Below are 17805 nucleotides of genomic sequence, written 5' to 3'. Positions count from 1 at the left end.
CCCGCTCCGCGACGCTCCCACACCACCACGTGGGGCCCTCCGGCGGCGGCCGCTGAACGCGTCACGTCCGGGCTGAGGAAGGCGAACCCTCCCTCCTTCCTTCCCGACGGGCGCGGCGTCATCCGGGAGCGCCGCAGGGGCGGGAGCAGGGAAGCGGAGCGGGACGGGGACAGCGGCCGGGCTGCTCCCCGAGCCGGCCCCGCCATGGCCCGCCAGCTGATCGGCCCCGCGCTGCCGCCCGGCTTCCCGCGCCGCGCCGAGGCCGAGCCGGGCGAGGACTTCAGCCAGGGTGAGAGCGCAGGGACGCGGTGGGAGAGCGGGGCTCTTCGGCCCTTGTGCCGCAGCGTGGGGTGCTCCGTGGGGGCACAGCGGGGTCTGCAGCCGGTGTTCCGTAGTGTGAGGTGCTCTGCGAGTGGGATAGAGCGGCTCTGCAGCCCGTGTTCCGCGGCGCGGGATGCTCCGTGGGTGGGATAGCGGGGCTCCGCTGCGCGGGGTGTACACCGCCAGTGCGGCGCCTGGATGGAGCTAAACTCAGCTCAGGGACGGTCATGACAGCGACTTTTTTAGGGGGGGAAAAAAACACACAAAAAACAAGCGCCATATGCGATGGAATGCTACAGATATGAAATGCTCTAAAACCCCGTTTTAGAAAAATAGTGCTTTCGGTCACTTTCGTCCCGCTCAAGTCTCCCGTGCTCTTTGAAGCCTGTGCTCTTCAGCAGCTCCAAGTGTGAAATTAGCGGGTGGGAAAGGAGGAGGCTCGGCCTGTGCAGCGTGTTTTCCTTCGCCAAACCAAACCACTTCATCAGCTGCGGTTTTCCAGGCAGAGTACCTCAGGATGTGGAGCAGACTGCCGGTCAGCGGGGCTGTGGTGCCTTGCTGCCAGGGTCTGTCATGTCGAGAGCTGTCACATCAGGGGTGGGATCCCACCGAGACCAGCTGACTGCCAGGCTGGCTCTTCTGCAGTGGAGCTCAGTTTCCCCGCTGAAATTCTTGCATGTTCTCTGTCAGTAATATCTCTGGAAGCAGCACTTTGAGCGTTTGCACTCCTTGCCTTTAATCCAGGTTCAAGGCACTAGTCCATATATTCCATTTCTAGCAGTGTGCCACTGACCGTTCGGTTACTCCAAAGAAAGCAGCTCTGATGGGAAAGGTTTGTTGTGCTTGTCTGCTCTCTAATTTTTTAGTCCAGAAGAGGGAGCAGTAGCAAGAGGAACAAAGCTGCTGCATCAGCTGACACCATGGCAACATCAAGCTCTGTGTCCGGATCTCGGCTTTGTGCAGAAGCCCTGGCTGCATGAGCTGGTGCTGCCTTTCCTGGCCATATCTGTGTTAATGCCTTATTCACTGTCCATCAACACACTGAGCATGCTGCAAATATCTGTATTGTGTATGAACAAAACAAGTTGAACTTATCCTTAGGCCATGGGTTTGTGACATTGGGTGTTTCCACAGTGTCTAGTTTAGGTTAGTCAGCTGAGTTTGTCCCCTCTTTGTCCCTGTGTAAATCAGTTCCATGGTATTGTAGTTGCTCTGGCAACTGATCCAAGATCTGCTTGGAAATTCCTGTGTGAAGTGGGTGAAGGAATTTATTTACCTTTGAAAACAAACAAAAACCCCAAACTCCAGCTACTGGCAGATTGTTTTTATAATTTTCACAAACTTTTTCTGGCTTTGACTTACAGTAGCTCAGTGTCCCTGCTCACCCCATGAGGCAGACTGCTGCAGTGCAGAGGAAGAAAGGAGAGCAAGTACTTTGGCATAACACACTTTGCTGTACAGAACTGCAGCTCCATCTGGAGCCCTGCACCTGGAGTGACAAAAATCACACGGTGGGGCTGCCACCAGCACCTTCTGTGCTGCAACACTTACTGGATCTTGAGTCAAATGGGCCTAGAATTTGTTCTGTAACAATTTCTCCTGTGTGTTCTAACTATTTTAAGAAATGCTTCACCTTTGAAAGCTGAACAGCTTTTCCAATATTTTTCCTGTCACAGTAGTCTCACTGATACTTGAGCTGCTCATTGCTTTTCTTGAAGAGCACTTGTTTTTTTCATCTACTTTCATAGTTTCTGTCTCCCAACAGCAAGAAAGTAGGACTTTGAGCAGTCTGTGGCAGAGAAGACTCTCAGGCACAAGAGAAGGCTCTCAGACAGACACAAGAAATAGGAGAGTGACTATGTATGATTATGATTAGATTTATTGCTAATACATTCCGTCTGGAGACAATCTACCTGGGAGCTGTCTGCAGCTTTGGGACACTAGTTGGCCCAGTGTCCAGCAGCATTTTTACCCTTGTGCAGGCTGATGTGCACCACAGTCAGTAGCAAAGATCTCAGCCCCCCTGAGCCCCACTCTGCCACCTCTCTGGATACAAGCATCCACACACTTTGTCCCATGATACCCACTGGTTTTCTTACCATGGGACAAACCACATTGCCTGTGCTGTCAGAGAGGTTGCTAATAATACTTCTGTGACCCTTAATCAGGAGCAGGATGGAAGCAAATGGTAGCTGGACAGACCCAAAAGCTCATCCCTAGTAAATCCTTTACCTTCTCCAGCTTGTCCAGCCCATGGGATGCACTTACTTCCTGATTCTTCACTTCATGATGGTGCTTTGAAGCTGGACTAACTGTGCTCCTGCTGGAAGCATTGTACTTCCTTTGGCCCATTTGTCCCTGCCTCTGGGCTGTCCTTGTACCATCAGGAAAGAAATGCTAGGGAATGGCTAAAAATAGCCAGAGGCACAGAAGGGAGTTTTGTCTGTTTCAGCATTGAGGCCACATACGGATGTGTTGATATGTCTGAGTTGATCTACCACTGTGCTGGAGGCTGAAAGGCCTTGTCTGTCCTTGAGAGCTTCCAGTACATGTCTGATGGTGTGGTAGTTTGCTTAGAATCCCCAAATACAGCAGAAATAAATCTAACAAAACAAAAAGTGGCTTTTAATTTGGTTTCTGAATTGAATTGACTTAATTTTCAGGCAGATAATCACCAAAGCCAGCTCATTAGTAGGATGGTCACTTCAGTCTCACTTGGTCCTGTTTCTCTCCTCACTATCCCAAACATTTTCTTCTGATACATTTTTATCCCATTGTTCTGTTCTGAATTGTTCTGAGCTCTGGTTACTTTGTAATTTTTCTGTTGCTCTGCCATTGCTACATCCATTTATCCTCCTCACCTCATTAGGTTTAGTTTCCTGACTCTTTGAGCTCTCCTCTGTTCCTCCTTTCATCTGTATTTTTCCACTTTTTGGTGGCTTTTGGGGAATTCCACAGACTTCTGATTAGATCTTGGCCTCCCTCCTCACCCTTTTCTTTCTCTGCTCCCAGAATTTACACTTAGCAATTTCCTTTCCTACCTTTCTGCTCTTTCTTGTGGCTCTCCAAACCATCCTGATCCATAGCTGTATATTTGCCTGTGCTGATTGTTAGTCTCAGTCAGTACCATGATCATATTAATTTTTAATCCCAAGTCTCTTTCCCCTCCATTTCTTTTCACCATGTCCAATGACTTTTTCTTCCTCGGGCTTTAAATGCCATTTTCCCTTCATTAGTCAGTCTCAGTCTCTGTTTAATTTCTGGTTGTCCTGCTTAGGCTGCAGTTCCACTAACAAACAGATCTTTCAGGGGAGTGCTGTGTTTTGCAGTGTTACCTTTATGCCTTTTAAGTTCCCTGATCCAGCTTATTGCATAGCCCATGCAAACAGTTTTGCCAACATAACGGAGAAGGAATGAGATAAAAACATGTGTGTTAGCCCTGGTGTTGAACAACATGCCAGTGGGACCACTGTCCTTCCTTAAACAGTTTTGGTTTTACTAGTTCTGTGAAGCTCACAAAACTACTCCTAGTTTCTCTCTTCCTCTCTAGTATCAGACTCATCAAATTGTATCTGCATTTGTTCCTTCCACTCCAAGTCTTTTCTTTTGCATTTAGAGCAAATGAAGTCCGCTTGCCATGATGTCAGGGTACCAGGTGGCTGCAGAAAGCAGTTGTGCAGGTTCTGTCTGGGTTTTAAGTGCTTTTATTCAAGTGGTGCTTTTCATACCAGAAGAGGGGACTTCTTGATAGCAGTTTTTATTCCTACTTATTATTAATCTGTTTGTTTCCTTTCATCTTGAACTTACTTTACCTTTATAGGCTAGGTTGTTGTGTTTGGGTTTTTTCAGGGTGGGAGAAGTGGTTTGTCTTTTTTTTTTTCCTTCCTAGTGCTGAAATGGATTTGTATGTCCCAGTTAAAGTCTTTTCCATTAGAACAGGAAACAAAGAAGTGGCAGATCTGCCTGGATGCTTTGTAGCTAGTCTTCTGCTAAACATGATTAAAAGCTTTGTGAAGCTCACTCGAAGGACTTGATTTCTGCCTAGCCTTTGTCAGCTAACAATGGAACCATCATATGCATTAGGTTGTATTTTGTACTATCAAAAAGTGGTAGTTCTTCAACTGAAGATCTAATTTCCTGCTACCATTTATCATTTCATCTGACCCTTGACTGTTCATAAAGGGAACAATGTCTTTTCCTCACCAAAGCACCTCTCTGTCCTGCAAGTCTTGTACTCAGTGCTTGAGATATTAAGAGGAGGAATGATGGTGTCTGTGTCTCAGGATGCTAAATCATCAGTAGAATCAAATCTCCATTACATGGGAATGTGGGCTGTTTGTACTGTGTTTGTGTAAACAGGTGCCTTGCCCTGGATTGGGAAGGCCTCTTACCTGGGAACCATTGCTGGTTTTTGCTTGCTCCAGCTGACTCCTTTTTGATCAAGCCTGTGAGGGTATCTGTGTTAGGGGTCTTGTTTGGAGGGCATTTGCTGTTAGGGTCAATGACTATGCTGCTTCTGGATCCACTGCGCATGGTGCTATAGCCAAATAAATCTATAAAGATCAGTGTCTGCTGGTGGGCACAGTGCCAGAAGCAGCTCAGACCCATTAGCAGTGTTAGTGTCTGAATTTTAATTTTGCTGAGATATTACCCCAGAGCATGAAGGTTTTGCTGGAGCATGAGAGCTCCATCCACTGCCCTGGCCTTCTGACAGCAACAATTCTTTGAATTCATTCTCTGAATACCTAAATCATCTCTTTTTCATCAGAGTACTTAAATCTGTCCATGCTGTTCACATTTAGCTGAACTGGGAATAACCTTAATCATTAAACCATTCTCAAAGCAGGCTGGCAATTAATTTAATACTTTATGGTCACAAATGCTCCCATTTAATAATTTATGGTCTCCCATGCTATGTATGTACAGATGATGTGTTTCTTCACTAGTAAGCTTCAAATGCTTTAATACAAGTGTTTCTTTTAAATATACTGGTTTATGCCACATCCACTGTACATTAGTTGTTACACAAAACAGGGCTTTCTAGTCCTGTTCCAGAGGATGCTCATGTAGTAATGGATTAGTAATGTCCTAAGTCAGAACAGTTCAGGGTAGGTTGTTGACAGACATAAGGTGCTGAAAGAAGTAGCTTCTAGAAATTTATTTAGATATCTTCTCTAAATGCTGGAGAGAGCAGTGATTAAATAAGCTTAATTCCAAGTAAATATGTGTTTTGGAGATGCTGTGGTAGGTCACACTTATTTGAAACATTTGGTAGTATCCTTATTTAACGTGGTCTAGTAGAAGGTTCCGTGCCCAGGACAGGGGGATTGGAACTAGATAATTTTTAAGGTCCTTTCCAATCCAAACCGTTCTGTGATTTTATGATCCCAAATAACTCTGGATGTTCAGTTGCAGGACCAGCACTGCCTCCAGACTACAAAAGCAGCTGTAGCTCAGAAACTCCTGACAGTGATGACGACTCAGAATCTCTTCCTCAACCCAGAGACACAAACAGAGATTCTGAAGAGGAGGCAGAAGGAGATCCAGCACCCAAGTGAGTATGGTTTTGGGCTATTTGTATATTTACAAATTGTATTGCAAATGTAATGTGTCCAACTTACAAAGAAGGGACAATGTTGTATAAAAAAAGGTACACTCTGTACCTTTTTACACTCTGTAACTGTGTAAAACTTTTAATTGCATGTTCTCCATGGCCAAGAATGTTCAGCTGACCTGTTTGACATCCTACGGTGGAATTAAATTATTTGGGGCAGCCAGATCTCTGTATTTATATGTTTTATTTTAGTTCTGCAAATTTGCATGTTTATGCTAAGGACAGACACCGCTTATCATGGGCATAAGTATTTGTTACTTGAGTTTTTGCCCTGGTTTTGGTGTACTGACTCTGAGAGGCCATAAGACCTGTTTATGGACATGAATTTATGCATTCAGTTAAGTCAACTCTAATGAAAAAACCTGAATTGTTTAGCAAGTAACAGGAGTCTGCAGATGCTCTCATTTGTTGGGTTGATTACTCACAATTGCTGTGTTAAGAATTTGTGTGTGTTTGCTCTAACCCTTGTATAAGAGACTTGAAGGCCATTATGCCATCTTAATGAGTGCTAGAGTAATTATTATTCAATTTTTTTCTTGTTTTCTTAGTCAATAGTTTTTCAGCTAATTAGAATGGAACAGGAAAAATACTACTCAAAATGCAGACAGCATATAAAAATGGGGAAAGTATTGAATTTTAAATTACTTTGTGACTAGAAAATGGTATTTCAACATTATACTAAACTTCTTTCTACACCAAAGGCATTCTTAATGTTGTTTTTAATTTTTTTTTCTTTTTTAAATGTCAGAATGTTTTTGAAGTGAATCTTATACTCCCAATTTTTTAATTGCTTCAAATCATTTTGGATCCTTTTGCACCGTTTCCATGGTAACAGCAGGATATTTAGTACAGAAGACCCTATGAAATAATTTTGTGGTTTTTTTTCCTTTTTAAAACACAGATAATTGCTATGCTTGTCAAGGTAATTATTAAGTGAAATCTGTATTTGCAGAAAGCCAAAAAGAATTCATGAAGATGATGATGATGATGGCTTTTTTGGGCCAGCTCTTCCTCCTGGATTTAAAAAACAGGATGATTCTCCAGAGAGGTAATTAAAATGGAATTATATTCAGATTCTTTTCCTCAAAACACAATTATTTTAGATTAAATGTTTTGTGTCACTATTACAGAACATTTCAGTAGTGCACTTGAGATTGAGATGATTAGAGGTAATGCTTCCTCCAGGTTCTGAGAACAGCAAGAACAGCATTCCCTTGAAACAGAGCACCAGCCCTCCTAGGCCAAGTTGGAAGGAGAGTAAAAGAACTCATGTAAATTTTCTGAGATGTATTTTGGATGTCAAATTTCCTCCATTTCTTTTGATAGGTCTCAGATCAGTGGAGAAAAAACAAATTATAGGTACAAGGACCTGTAGTTGTGTAGGGTTCATTCTGGTCTGTGAGGGACTGGGGCTGTTACCTTGTGTGTGGTGCAATACCATGTCCTTTGCTAGTGCATCAAGGATTATTGTTCACATGCCTCCAGGTACAAAACTACTCTGAACACTGTAGGTTTCTAGAAAAGAGGCTGTCAGGTCTACACAAATAAACATTATTTATGGTCTCTATCAGGAAGCTTTCCATTTGATTGCTTACAGTTATAAAATACTTTCACCCCAAAATATTATATGGATTTTCTATACAGAACTCAACAGTATCTCATAGCCTTTTAGTCTTTTAGTCTTCACTTCAATCTGGGCACTTCCTTCTATAATTTGAAATTATAGTCCATAGTGGAATTGGTGCTTCCAAGGGGATACTTCCTGATGAAAAGTACAAGAGTCCCTTGATCACTTTTATCTTCCTCAGAGCAATAGGATTTGGTAGATAAAATAATACTTGCCTGTCAGGTATGAGTTTTCAGTTCCAGGAAAGTGACTCAATTTACTGTTGAGCTGTGTGTGAAATATACCATCTCAAAAGAAATTTCAAAGTTAATTCTTTTTTTTTTTCGTTTGCATAAATTTTTATGATACTTGGCAGCATAAAATTTATGTAACTAAGCAAGAATTTATGTAACTGAGGTTATTTAGGAGTATCTTCCTCGTGTACATTTGATTACACTTTGCTGTAATCAAAAAACTCTTTTGTAGTTGTGGTTATCATGCTCAGTGGGATCATTTGGTTCTTTGATGGTCCCACAAACAACTATTTTTTTTTTCCTTTTTCTTGCATAGTGTATGCACAAAGTATGATTTTAATTATAAAAATTAGCAGATCATTAATAATAATGTATTCTCTATTAAAAAAAAGAAATGCTTGTAACTTCTAATACCAGCAGAGGTAGCATTTTTGCTTTCTTGATTTTTGACATGAATACTCATGGTAAAATGGAAGAGGAAGGGGCCATTCACTGGAGAGCTGGACTTGATGGTCCTCGTGGTTCCCTTCCAACTCAGAATATTCTGTGACATTGAGGCAAGAGTCTGCTCTGTGCCTGTGATAGATCAAAGCAGTAGAAGGCACTTGGCACTCACTGTATTATTTTTCCTTACCTCACCATACAATTGCTCCTAGCACACACTGAGAAAGCAGATTGAAGAGAGCTGTTTTGCACCCAGCCTGATTCCCTGAATAGGTGGGAACAGTGAGATGTGTGGGAAGAGCCTTGTCTGTCTTCCACCCCCGCACACCTGGGAGTCTGGGAGGCGTGTGAGCCGTGCAGGGCGCAGACACAATGCTGCTGTCTGCCTGCTGCATTGCCCTTAGCCTTGAGCAGATTGCCAGCTGCCAACTGAGCCATGAATAATTGAAACAAATGCAGGTCGTTTGTTTCAGTGTATGGACAGGCTGTTTATCAGCTCTGTGTGACATACTCATTCTTTTAGGAAAGCTTTTATTCTCTTACATCTTTTCCAGACTTGTCAAAGCAACGTGTTCATGATTAGGGGCAGCTCATGTGGCAATCTGCAGCTTTTTGAAAATGGTTTGAATCATTCCAGCATAAAATATATATATTTTATATATTTTAAAATATATATATTTTAAATATATATAAATTTTAAAATAGAAAAGATTTCCTTCAACTTTGAAGATTATATTGCTGTTTATCAGTGTTAGCTAGAAGTGCAGCACACATAAATATTTCTGAAGTGTTCACACATCAAGGTAAAGAGTAAAGGTGATCTTAAAAAATTTTATGTTATACATCAGAAGAATGCTGAAACATCCATCTTGAAATGTGCATTAGCAAGGACTTCCAAGTTCAACGACAGGAGAACAGTCTTTGCCATGTATGAAATGCAATAGTCCTTAAATTAATGCTTAGTTCATAAGTTTGGGGGGTATTTTTTGACATGCTACCAGTACTGAAGTTACCTACAGCAGTAAAATGTGTTTACCAGTTATTTATTAGTAGTTAATATATTATTAGAGTAAATATATTATCAGAGTTAAAATATTACTAGTATTTAGATTCAATTCACCTATTCAGAGACCCTTTGGACATCCAGGAAACTGTCAAGGATCATGTCACCTCTGTACTGCTGAGGAAAGACTTGAAGAGATATTCATGTAGTGGAAAAGAAAAAGCGTAAGGAATGGAAAGGATGGGAAGGAAGAATATGAAAACTACTTTTCTGTTCCCTAAAGGGCCTTTGAGCTGTGACAGAATCAAGACAGAGCATTTGGGATTGGTTCTTTTTCACAGGCTGCAAAGATACAGCCCACAACAGAGATGTTCATATAAATAAATTTCAGTAGAGAGCTTTTTTTATAGTTTGATTTCTCTATCTCTCCATGCAGATTAAAGGTACTTGTATACTAAAATAAAAGATTCTTTTTGCTATATCTGTATGAGTTTAAACTCTTTAAATTACATTAGGAATTTAAAACATGGTCTTAACAAGAAAGTAGTCGGGAAGGAAGGAAGATAAAACTGTAGCAGCTAGGTGGAGATGGAACTTCAAAATTAACCCAGACTTCTTGCCTGGGTTCAAAACCTTGTCCTGGGCTGAGCTCATATTTATTGCTCATGTCTGTATATCTGTGGTTGGTTCTTCAGGGAGACTTTGTGTCTTATTTCCCCTCTTTACACCCTGGCAACAATATCACTACAGCAGGGCTGTCCTGATTAGATTAAGTGGGATTGAGTAAAGGCCATAATTAGCAAATTCAATTCAGGTGTTGTTACATTTAATAACCTAGAGCTCACAACTGAAGGTCATAATAAACAATGTCTCCTCTTACATTGTGAGAATACTGTCACCTGGATATGTCTTCAGGTGACAGTTGTTTAAGCTTTTAATTAGTTTTTATTAGCTTTAAAGACTATTATGGTGGATTATTAAGAGGAACCCGCATTTAAAAGACTTTCAATACAGCAAGCAGAGTTTCTTTGAGATTAGTTTGTAGTAGTTTTTTCACCACAGAAAAGAGATTCTCACCTTTCTGTGTTTGTGGAGACAGCTGATTACCATTTCTTGCAGAGCTGTTGCTTAAAAACAAATCAGTGAAGTTACCTGGACTACAAAACTTTCCTTCTCTTTCTCACTCCAAGGTAAAATAAAATCAGAGCAATTCACTGTTTCTGCTTATTAAAGGACAATGAAACTGAGGTGCAAGATGAGAACAAGGAAATTGGGTTTGTTGATTGTGAAGGAGGAGTCTATATTTGTCTTATCACCTTTCATTGCTTTTGAATCAGGTGAAGGAAGCTAGGAAAGAAAAAAGTAGATTTCTTTGACTACATGCTGCAACTTTCCTGGTTCTGTTTCTTTTGCATCAAATCTGTCTGCACAGGTCCTCCTGGAAAATGGAGGCAGTCTTATTCAATTATTTCTGCAGTATGTATGCACAGGGGCACACTAGGTGTGAGGAGGAAGGAAAGTCATACTTTTCATTGATGTTTCATTTTTATTTTTATACTGATCTATTTTTCCCCTTCAACTGAAAAAATAATATTTTTTTTCCTCTGCTGTCAAGGCCCATTATAGGTCCTGCATTACCACCTGGCTTTAGGAAAGCTTCAGAGGACACCAGAAGTAGCAGATGTTTCATAGGACCGTCTGTTCCATCAGAATCCCGTCCCCAGGTTTGTGCAAAGAGAAGCCTTTTGTTTTAGTACAAGCTATCTGAAATGGTTAAACAAGTTGCAGCCTGAAAGAGACTACCAGATACTTCTCAGGATGACAGTTTAATTTTGGACCATAAAGTGTCTGGCATATTTTTGCTGGAGTCAAATACTTGAACATAAATAAGCCTTTAAAAAAAAAGAAACAAAAAGACTGGCCTGGTTTGTTTTGCTTTTGTTGTTAAATAGCTGGTGCACTCACTGAACACAAGCGATCTTGGCATCCTAAACTGCAGGCAGAAAACACATCTTCACCTCCTTAAAAATGTTTATTAGTGGCTACAACCTTTAAATAAGTTTATCCAAAAGAATACCATCAAGACTGGCATTACAGTGTCACTAAATTGTTCTTAGCAATTGCAGGACAATACCTGGGAGTGAGGTGCAGGACAGTGACAGTGACTTGCCTTTTAGGTTCACATTTTTTGACTTTTCTGGTCTTGTTAGGTAAAAACTAGGTAGAAGTTCTGGCTGCAAAATAATGCATGTGCTACTAAAGAACAATGAGGAACAAGATGTGTGATAAAATACAGCTATGGGGAAGGTTGAACTCCCTGAACATGGGCTTCCAGTACCATTCTGAGGGATCCAAATTGCCTATGGGAGGGCCTGGCAGGTAGGGAGTAGCACTTTTAGAGAAGGTCATACCCTTCTTGAGCATCACCTCTTACATCAGGCAGGAGACACTAAGACACCAAAAATGGTGCTGGATACCAGTGCTTAGACAAGTGAATCTCTCTCATGCTGTGTTAAACTGAATGTTAATTCCTTGAGAGAATTAATGGTTATTCTGTTTATTTTAAAAATGCTTACATTTTTACAATTAACTCCCAGATACTATAGGAGATGCTAGACACTCTAGGAAGGAAGGATGCAAAGGCTGCTCTGAAACTTCACTTTTTTGGTTAGCAGTTGCAAAGCATATAATTCTCCAGCCTCCTACAGTGAGGGGTGTTGTAATTCATCGTGCAGAAAGATTATCTGACATTTCTGAAGTACTCATCGTCTTATAACTCCAAATAATGATTAAGCAATTTATCATAGTGACAAATCTCTTGAGGCAGAGATGTCTGCTGTCTGCTTTTATATTATGCAAACAAAAAAGTCTCTCTTCTCATAAATACATCTTCTAGCATCAGCTTTTTTACAGGTATTACAGAACTTACCTTTTTTCTCACTCTAATAGTTATCTTTTTGTTACCTCTTCCTAATAATACTCTTTTTCTTATTTTTTAATATGAGTAATTTCTTGTTGGCTTTTTAAAAAATGTATTTAATTCTTTTGTATTCAAGTACATCTTTAGAGGCATGCTGACTCTTCACTTTGCTTTAGTGATTCTAATGATTCACCACCTTGTGTATTCTCAATTTGTGCTTCCTGGCTACACAGCCTTGTCACCCTACTCCCATTGCTTTATCACGCACAGTCAGACTGTAGCAAAATCTTTGCACTTCTGTAGATATTGTTGCACTTTTTAAAATATTGGGCACTTTAGCTTTGCACCCAGGACACTGTAGCATCACAATTTTCTGTCTAGTTTTGCTTCCATCCACATCTGTACTGTTTGAACTTGGAGGGAGGCACCGGTGACCTTTTTGTACAACCCATGGCAGGTAGGAAGATTTTAATTGACATCTAGTCCCTAACAAATTTAATTTTTTAGCCCTTCTTCAAAAAATTCCTTAGAACACGATGTCAGAATCATGGAATCATTAAGTTAGAAAAGACTTCCAGGGTCCTTCAGTCCAACCTTTGACCAATCACCACCTTGTCAAATAGACCATGGCACTAAGGGCCACATCCAGTCATTTTCTGAACTCTTCCAGGAATGGTGACTCCATCACTTCCTTGGCAGCCTGTTCTTTGATCACCCTTGATAACCCTTGCAGTGAAGAAATTCTTCCTGAAGGGATCCATGAGGGGTCGAAGAAGTGAATGACAGAGCCAAAGGATTAGTTGGAGATGCTGTACTTGCAGGGGCATAGTACTATGTGTGCCACCAGTACCCTACCTTGCACTCTATTCTTTCTGACATCCTTACAGCATCTGAGCTCAAGACAGTTCTTGCAGTGTGAAACTGTGATCCTTATTAGGGAAATGCATCCAAATGTTGCTGGTGATGGTAAAGCCCAAAATAAGGAAGTTGTATGCTTGTGTGTTCCAAACTCACCCACAGCCACAGAGGTGGCATGGCTGTGTGCAGAGCAATGTAAAGCAGCAGGGCTTTGTGTGCTGCCACTGCCTTTACCAGCAGTCTTGCCTCAGACAAGAGATGCTGCTTTTGGCAAAGTGGAGACAAAGTATCCGTGTTCAAGTGCTAGAAGAGGTCTAATCTGGAGTTGTAATACAGGCTTTTTTTGTCTGGGAAATGCGTTTCATTACGTTTATATGCTCTTCTAGACAAAGTCATTCTAATTCTATAAAGCTGAAGTGTTCCTTGATGCTCTTAGCACCGTGTTTGAAAGAAATGTTTTATTTTTGGAAGCTGACAGATAGTAGTGAGGATGAAGACAATTTAATAGGCCCAATGCCTGCAAAAGGACCAGTGGAGTCTGATGTGGCTAAAGAGTTTGAACGCAGAGCTCAGAGAATGAAAGAAAAGCTTACTGCAGCAGACAGCGTAAGTTGGATTTCTTAATTTATAGTATTTTGTTGCTGGAGTGCATTTGTCTTTGTCTTTGCCTATTTCTGTGTAAACCTGGTTGCAGTTCTACTTGGGATGCTACATGTGTGCAGGTGTTAAAGAAAAAAAGTCTGGAAGCCAAGAGATTCAGGCAGTGATTTTTTGATTATGCTTTTTTCACTCTTCCCTCCACCCCTACTTCTTTTGCAAAGGATGAGCCCAAACAAGTTACCAGGGAATCATGGATGACAGAGCTTCCACCTGAGTTGAAAAGCTTTGGATTTGGCCCAAGAACATTCAAGAGACGAGCTGATGACAAATCAGGTGATAGATCTATTTGGACAGATACTCCAGCTGACAGAGAGAGAAAAGCCAAGGTGAGCATTTATTTATTCATTCATATACACTTGCAGGCAGTAGGTGTTACTGATGTTCTGTGAAAACAAAGATACTATGGGTTGGTTGGTGAAATTTTCTTTCCCAGATTTTTCTTTGTTATTAAAATTTACTAATTCAGGCTTAAAAAGATAAAGGCAATGAAGTAACAGCATTATATATCATTGATATGCGTTAATTTCTGCTCCCTTTTTGCAGTCATCAGATACTCTGTATCAGCTCATTGACTTTCCAATTAGCATGTCCAGTTTCTTCTTCCATCAAGCTGAGCAGAAAATATCTGATAGTCTCTGTCATGGCCTTTACCCTCCAGATTTAATTAAAGTAGATATAGATTTGCTTGCTTTTTACTTCAGACATTCTGATTACTATATCATGTGATTTTCTTCTACTCACCAGGAAAGAGAAGAGGCAAAAAAGTCAAGCAGTAAGGATAATGAAGAAATGGTATTATCTGGGAGGGACAAGAGGCTTATTGAGCAGGTGACTTCATACAATGTAAGTGTAATCACAAAATACTTCCTCTATTTCCTTTAGTTTTTCACTTTTCTTCTGGTTCTCATTTCTAGTGCTTCTGGTTTCCATGGTGATGCCACTACAGTTTTCCCTTTTAATGCCCAAACCTACTGCTGTTTTAAGACATTAGAATGCTTGGCATTAACATCAACAAGAGCAGGATTGGGTCTTCTGCAAAGTGACAGAATTTGGGTTTGTGTATATTGCCTCAGTTTTAGATGGTGCTTTCCTTCAACCATTCTCATGTCAGGACATGGTTGCTGGGACCTCAGTTCAAATATTAGCTTGCTTCACCCAATTACTGACATCCCAAGAATAAAACAACAATGCAGGTTTAACTTTTAGGCCAACATATGCACTAACCTAAAAAAGGGTTGATGGGCTAAGCCGGTCACTGCATTAATTACCCTCTGTCATTAATTACATTAACTACTCATTACAGGAACATCACCACATGTAGTTCTTCTCAGTCTCTACAGGAGCAGATAATGTTCACAGACAGATGTTGATTACTAGAAATCTGAACTCCATGTCAAATTCCCTCTCACTTTTCCATCAGTCAGCCCTGTGCCTCGAAGTGTGTGGACCACTGCCTGCCTTACAGCTCTTACTTCCAGTTCTTCCCTGATGTATGGCCTGAGCTCTTACAGAAGGCATCTTGTCTCTTGAGAGGACAATTAACTTGAAAATCACATCTTTGGCTTATTTTACATGTTTATCTGATAATTAATTTAACTTCTGATAATTTATTTGTAGTTCATTAAGTGATATGTGTCTCCTGACTTAGAGACTTGCAAATCCAGAGCTATTAGCATTCTGTCTTAAGGTTCTTCTTTAGTGTCTGTTTCTCCTATCACTATGAATATAGTAGAATAATTTTCATGTAAAACTATGGGTTTTGCTCTCTGCCATTGATGGAATAAAACATGCACAGGCCTTTTCCGTTTCTAAGTTTCATGGAGTTGTCTCAAAGTTTAAGAACATTGTTTCTTGGGTTGTTTTGTTATTTGTTTTCTCTCTTTTGTTAAATCTCTTTTCTGATTTTCAGGTGGTTGTTGTGGCTATTTTTCTTTTCAAGTTTTTTTCTCTATTCTTTCTTATTTCTTTCTGCACTGGCATTTACGAAGGATACTTCACTAGAATAGATTTCATTCTTAAAGTAGTTTCTTCTCTCAGTGCTGATACAACATACATTCTCTGGTGCAATTTTGTCAATGCTGGCACAGTTACATCATGAATAAGTATTATCTAATTTCCATGAGAATCTTTTCCTAACTCATGCATAAGCTATTATTTGCACATGTAATGTAGTAAGTGTTTGCATGGGAAGTGAAGGAAAATCATGAGAAAACAGAGCTGCTCAACTTTTGCACTTTTTGATGAGAGAATTGGTTTAGATTTACAAATGCACTGTACCTGAGTAAATGAGGGGCCTCATGGTCTTGGGAGAGCTAAACCTGCTTCTGTGTGAAATCAGCTGGAGTTTTATGTTGTGTTTGAGCTGGATCATGCTCTCTAAAAAATGCAGCTAAAGCCAGTGAGTTGGCAAAACACATGCTCCAGCTCAAACCCGTGACTTTGTCCTGTGGGCTTTCAACAGATGATTCAAAGTTAGGAGCACACATGTAAAAACCCATCGTACTGCATGGAAGATTGAAAGGGTGTCTAGCTTGTTCCTGCCCCTAGCAGTGACCAAATCCAGCTGCTTAGGGGATGTGTATCGGAAACTTGGCCTGTACTTTGAGATCTTTCTTTTGACATGGTGTCTTCATTCTGCCAGTAATGTCAGAGCAACTTTTATATTTCTTTTGCATTATGTTTATAATTTATCTGTGTTGTCTGCGGAGATTCAACAACATCATGGTTACCTACAACATTATGGCCATCTACATCAGTGAATTATTATTATTTTAGCCTAGCAAAGATTGCTCACACTTTCTACTCCATGTATGCTAAATTTATCATTCTATATACAGTTACTAAGCTGTCTTCTTTTTCTGGAATTTTTAGCCTTCCTGACTTCAGTCTTTCAATTTGAATTTTCTGTATGTTGTTGATATTCTTTAATACTTTACTTCCTCTTCCTCCCCATTTTTTCCAGGAGTCAAAGAGGTCAGAGTCTCTCATGGACATCCACCAGAAAAAGCTGAAGAGCAAAGCATCTGAAGAAAAGAGCAAACCTCAGGAAAGAAGGCCATTTGACCGAGAGCAGGACCTCAAAGTCAATCGCTTTGATGAAGCACAAAAGAAAGCTCTTATAAAGAAATCCAGAGATCTGAATAGTAAATTTGAGCACAGTAAAGGCAACATGTTTTTATAAGGTGTGAAAGCATTAAGCTTTTTTGAAGTGAAGTCCATTAAAATTTGAATACTTAATTTTTATAAGTATTTTTCTGTAAATATTTGTATCCAAAATAAATATCCTAATGTTTAACTATTTTTCCTTGTCTGTAAATACTCTCTTAGGGAGGATCATCTGTACTAAAGCTAAACTAGCAAAGGGAAGTCCTAGTATAAAAAAAATAAAAATTTGCTACTTTAAAACTTTGATATGTACGTTTTTTTGTTGTTCACATAAAAATAATTAATTAAAATAGGTGGGTTTTAAGGAACTCTAGGTTTAATCTTGCAATGGAGTTGGCAGTTTTGCTTTTTTTCCTGCCATGCTTAAGATACTCTTTCTGAGCCTGACCTGAAAGCCATGGAAAAAATCCCCTTTACATTTGTGTGCAGAACATTGCTTGACTGGAGTTCCTGCTGGGGAGTATAGAATCAAATGGCAGCTTTTATATTTGCCCAGTGCTTTTATTTCTCTGATTCTGTGTCTGTACATAAATACAGGTTTATATGTATGCAGTACAGTTTCTGTACTGTAGCATGAAGAGCTAGGGGTAGCAGGAATAGTAAAACCTCGGGGTTTTCAGAGTTGGTTGTAAAATGGTATTATATGAGAAGAGAAAATCTAATTTGAGTTTCAATTTGTAGGGATTGTCATCAGAAATCCATCTTTTTTTAAGCACATACAATGTGAAAATCAAAATAAGGCTTATTTTGTCCATTAATTTGCAGACCAGAGCAGCTCTTCTGTAAGGAAGGAAATAAATTTGACATTTTAAAAAGTCTACATTCATATTTAGAGTTCTTTACCTCTTCTGTGGGTTAGCAGCAGAAAGGGTTGTTAAACCTTGCAGTGGGCTGCTCAAGGAGGTGGTGGAGTCAGCATCCCTGAAGTTGTTCAAGAAACAGCTGGATATGGCACTCAAT

At 40.2% G+C, this 17805-nt stretch overlaps 1 protein-coding gene across 1 annotated transcript; it reads left to right on the top strand.

Moving 5' to 3' along the window:
- Positions 1 to 138: 138 nt before the first annotated feature.
- On the top strand, positions 139 to 16980 carry GPALPP1 (GPALPP motifs containing 1). The gene is made up of 8 exons (XM_066545013.1): positions 139 to 289; positions 5731 to 5875; positions 6888 to 6983; positions 10858 to 10966; positions 13492 to 13626; positions 13842 to 14006; positions 14425 to 14523; positions 16643 to 16980. Exons 1-8 carry the CDS (start codon positions 205 to 207, stop codon positions 16859 to 16861), a joined length of 1053 nt encoding a protein of 350 aa, XP_066401110.1. The 5' UTR covers positions 139 to 204; the 3' UTR covers positions 16862 to 16980.
- Positions 16981 to 17805: the final 825 nt, after the last annotated feature.

This window comes from Molothrus aeneus, chromosome 2 (genome assembly GCF_037042795.1).
Source record: "Molothrus aeneus isolate 106 chromosome 2, BPBGC_Maene_1.0, whole genome shotgun sequence".
In the NCBI taxonomy this organism is placed as follows: domain Eukaryota; kingdom Metazoa; phylum Chordata; class Aves; order Passeriformes; family Icteridae; genus Molothrus; species Molothrus aeneus.
Note: the sequence above shows the minus strand (reverse complement) of the source record. Positions and strands in the feature narration are given on the sequence as shown.

Excerpts from the sequence above, each read along its gene's own strand:
- GPALPP1 (XM_066545013.1), top strand. The coding sequence starts at position 205 with ATGGCCCGCCAGCTGATCGGCCCCGCGCTGCCGCCCGGCTTCCCGCGC. Across the intron at positions 5,876-6,887 it reads GAAGGAGATCCAGCACCCAA|AAAGCCAAAAAGAATTCATG; the intron begins GTGAGTATGGTT and ends CTGTATTTGCAG. Across the intron at positions 14,524-16,642 it reads AGCAGGTGACTTCATACAAT|GAGTCAAAGAGGTCAGAGTC; the intron begins GTAAGTGTAATC and ends CATTTTTTCCAG.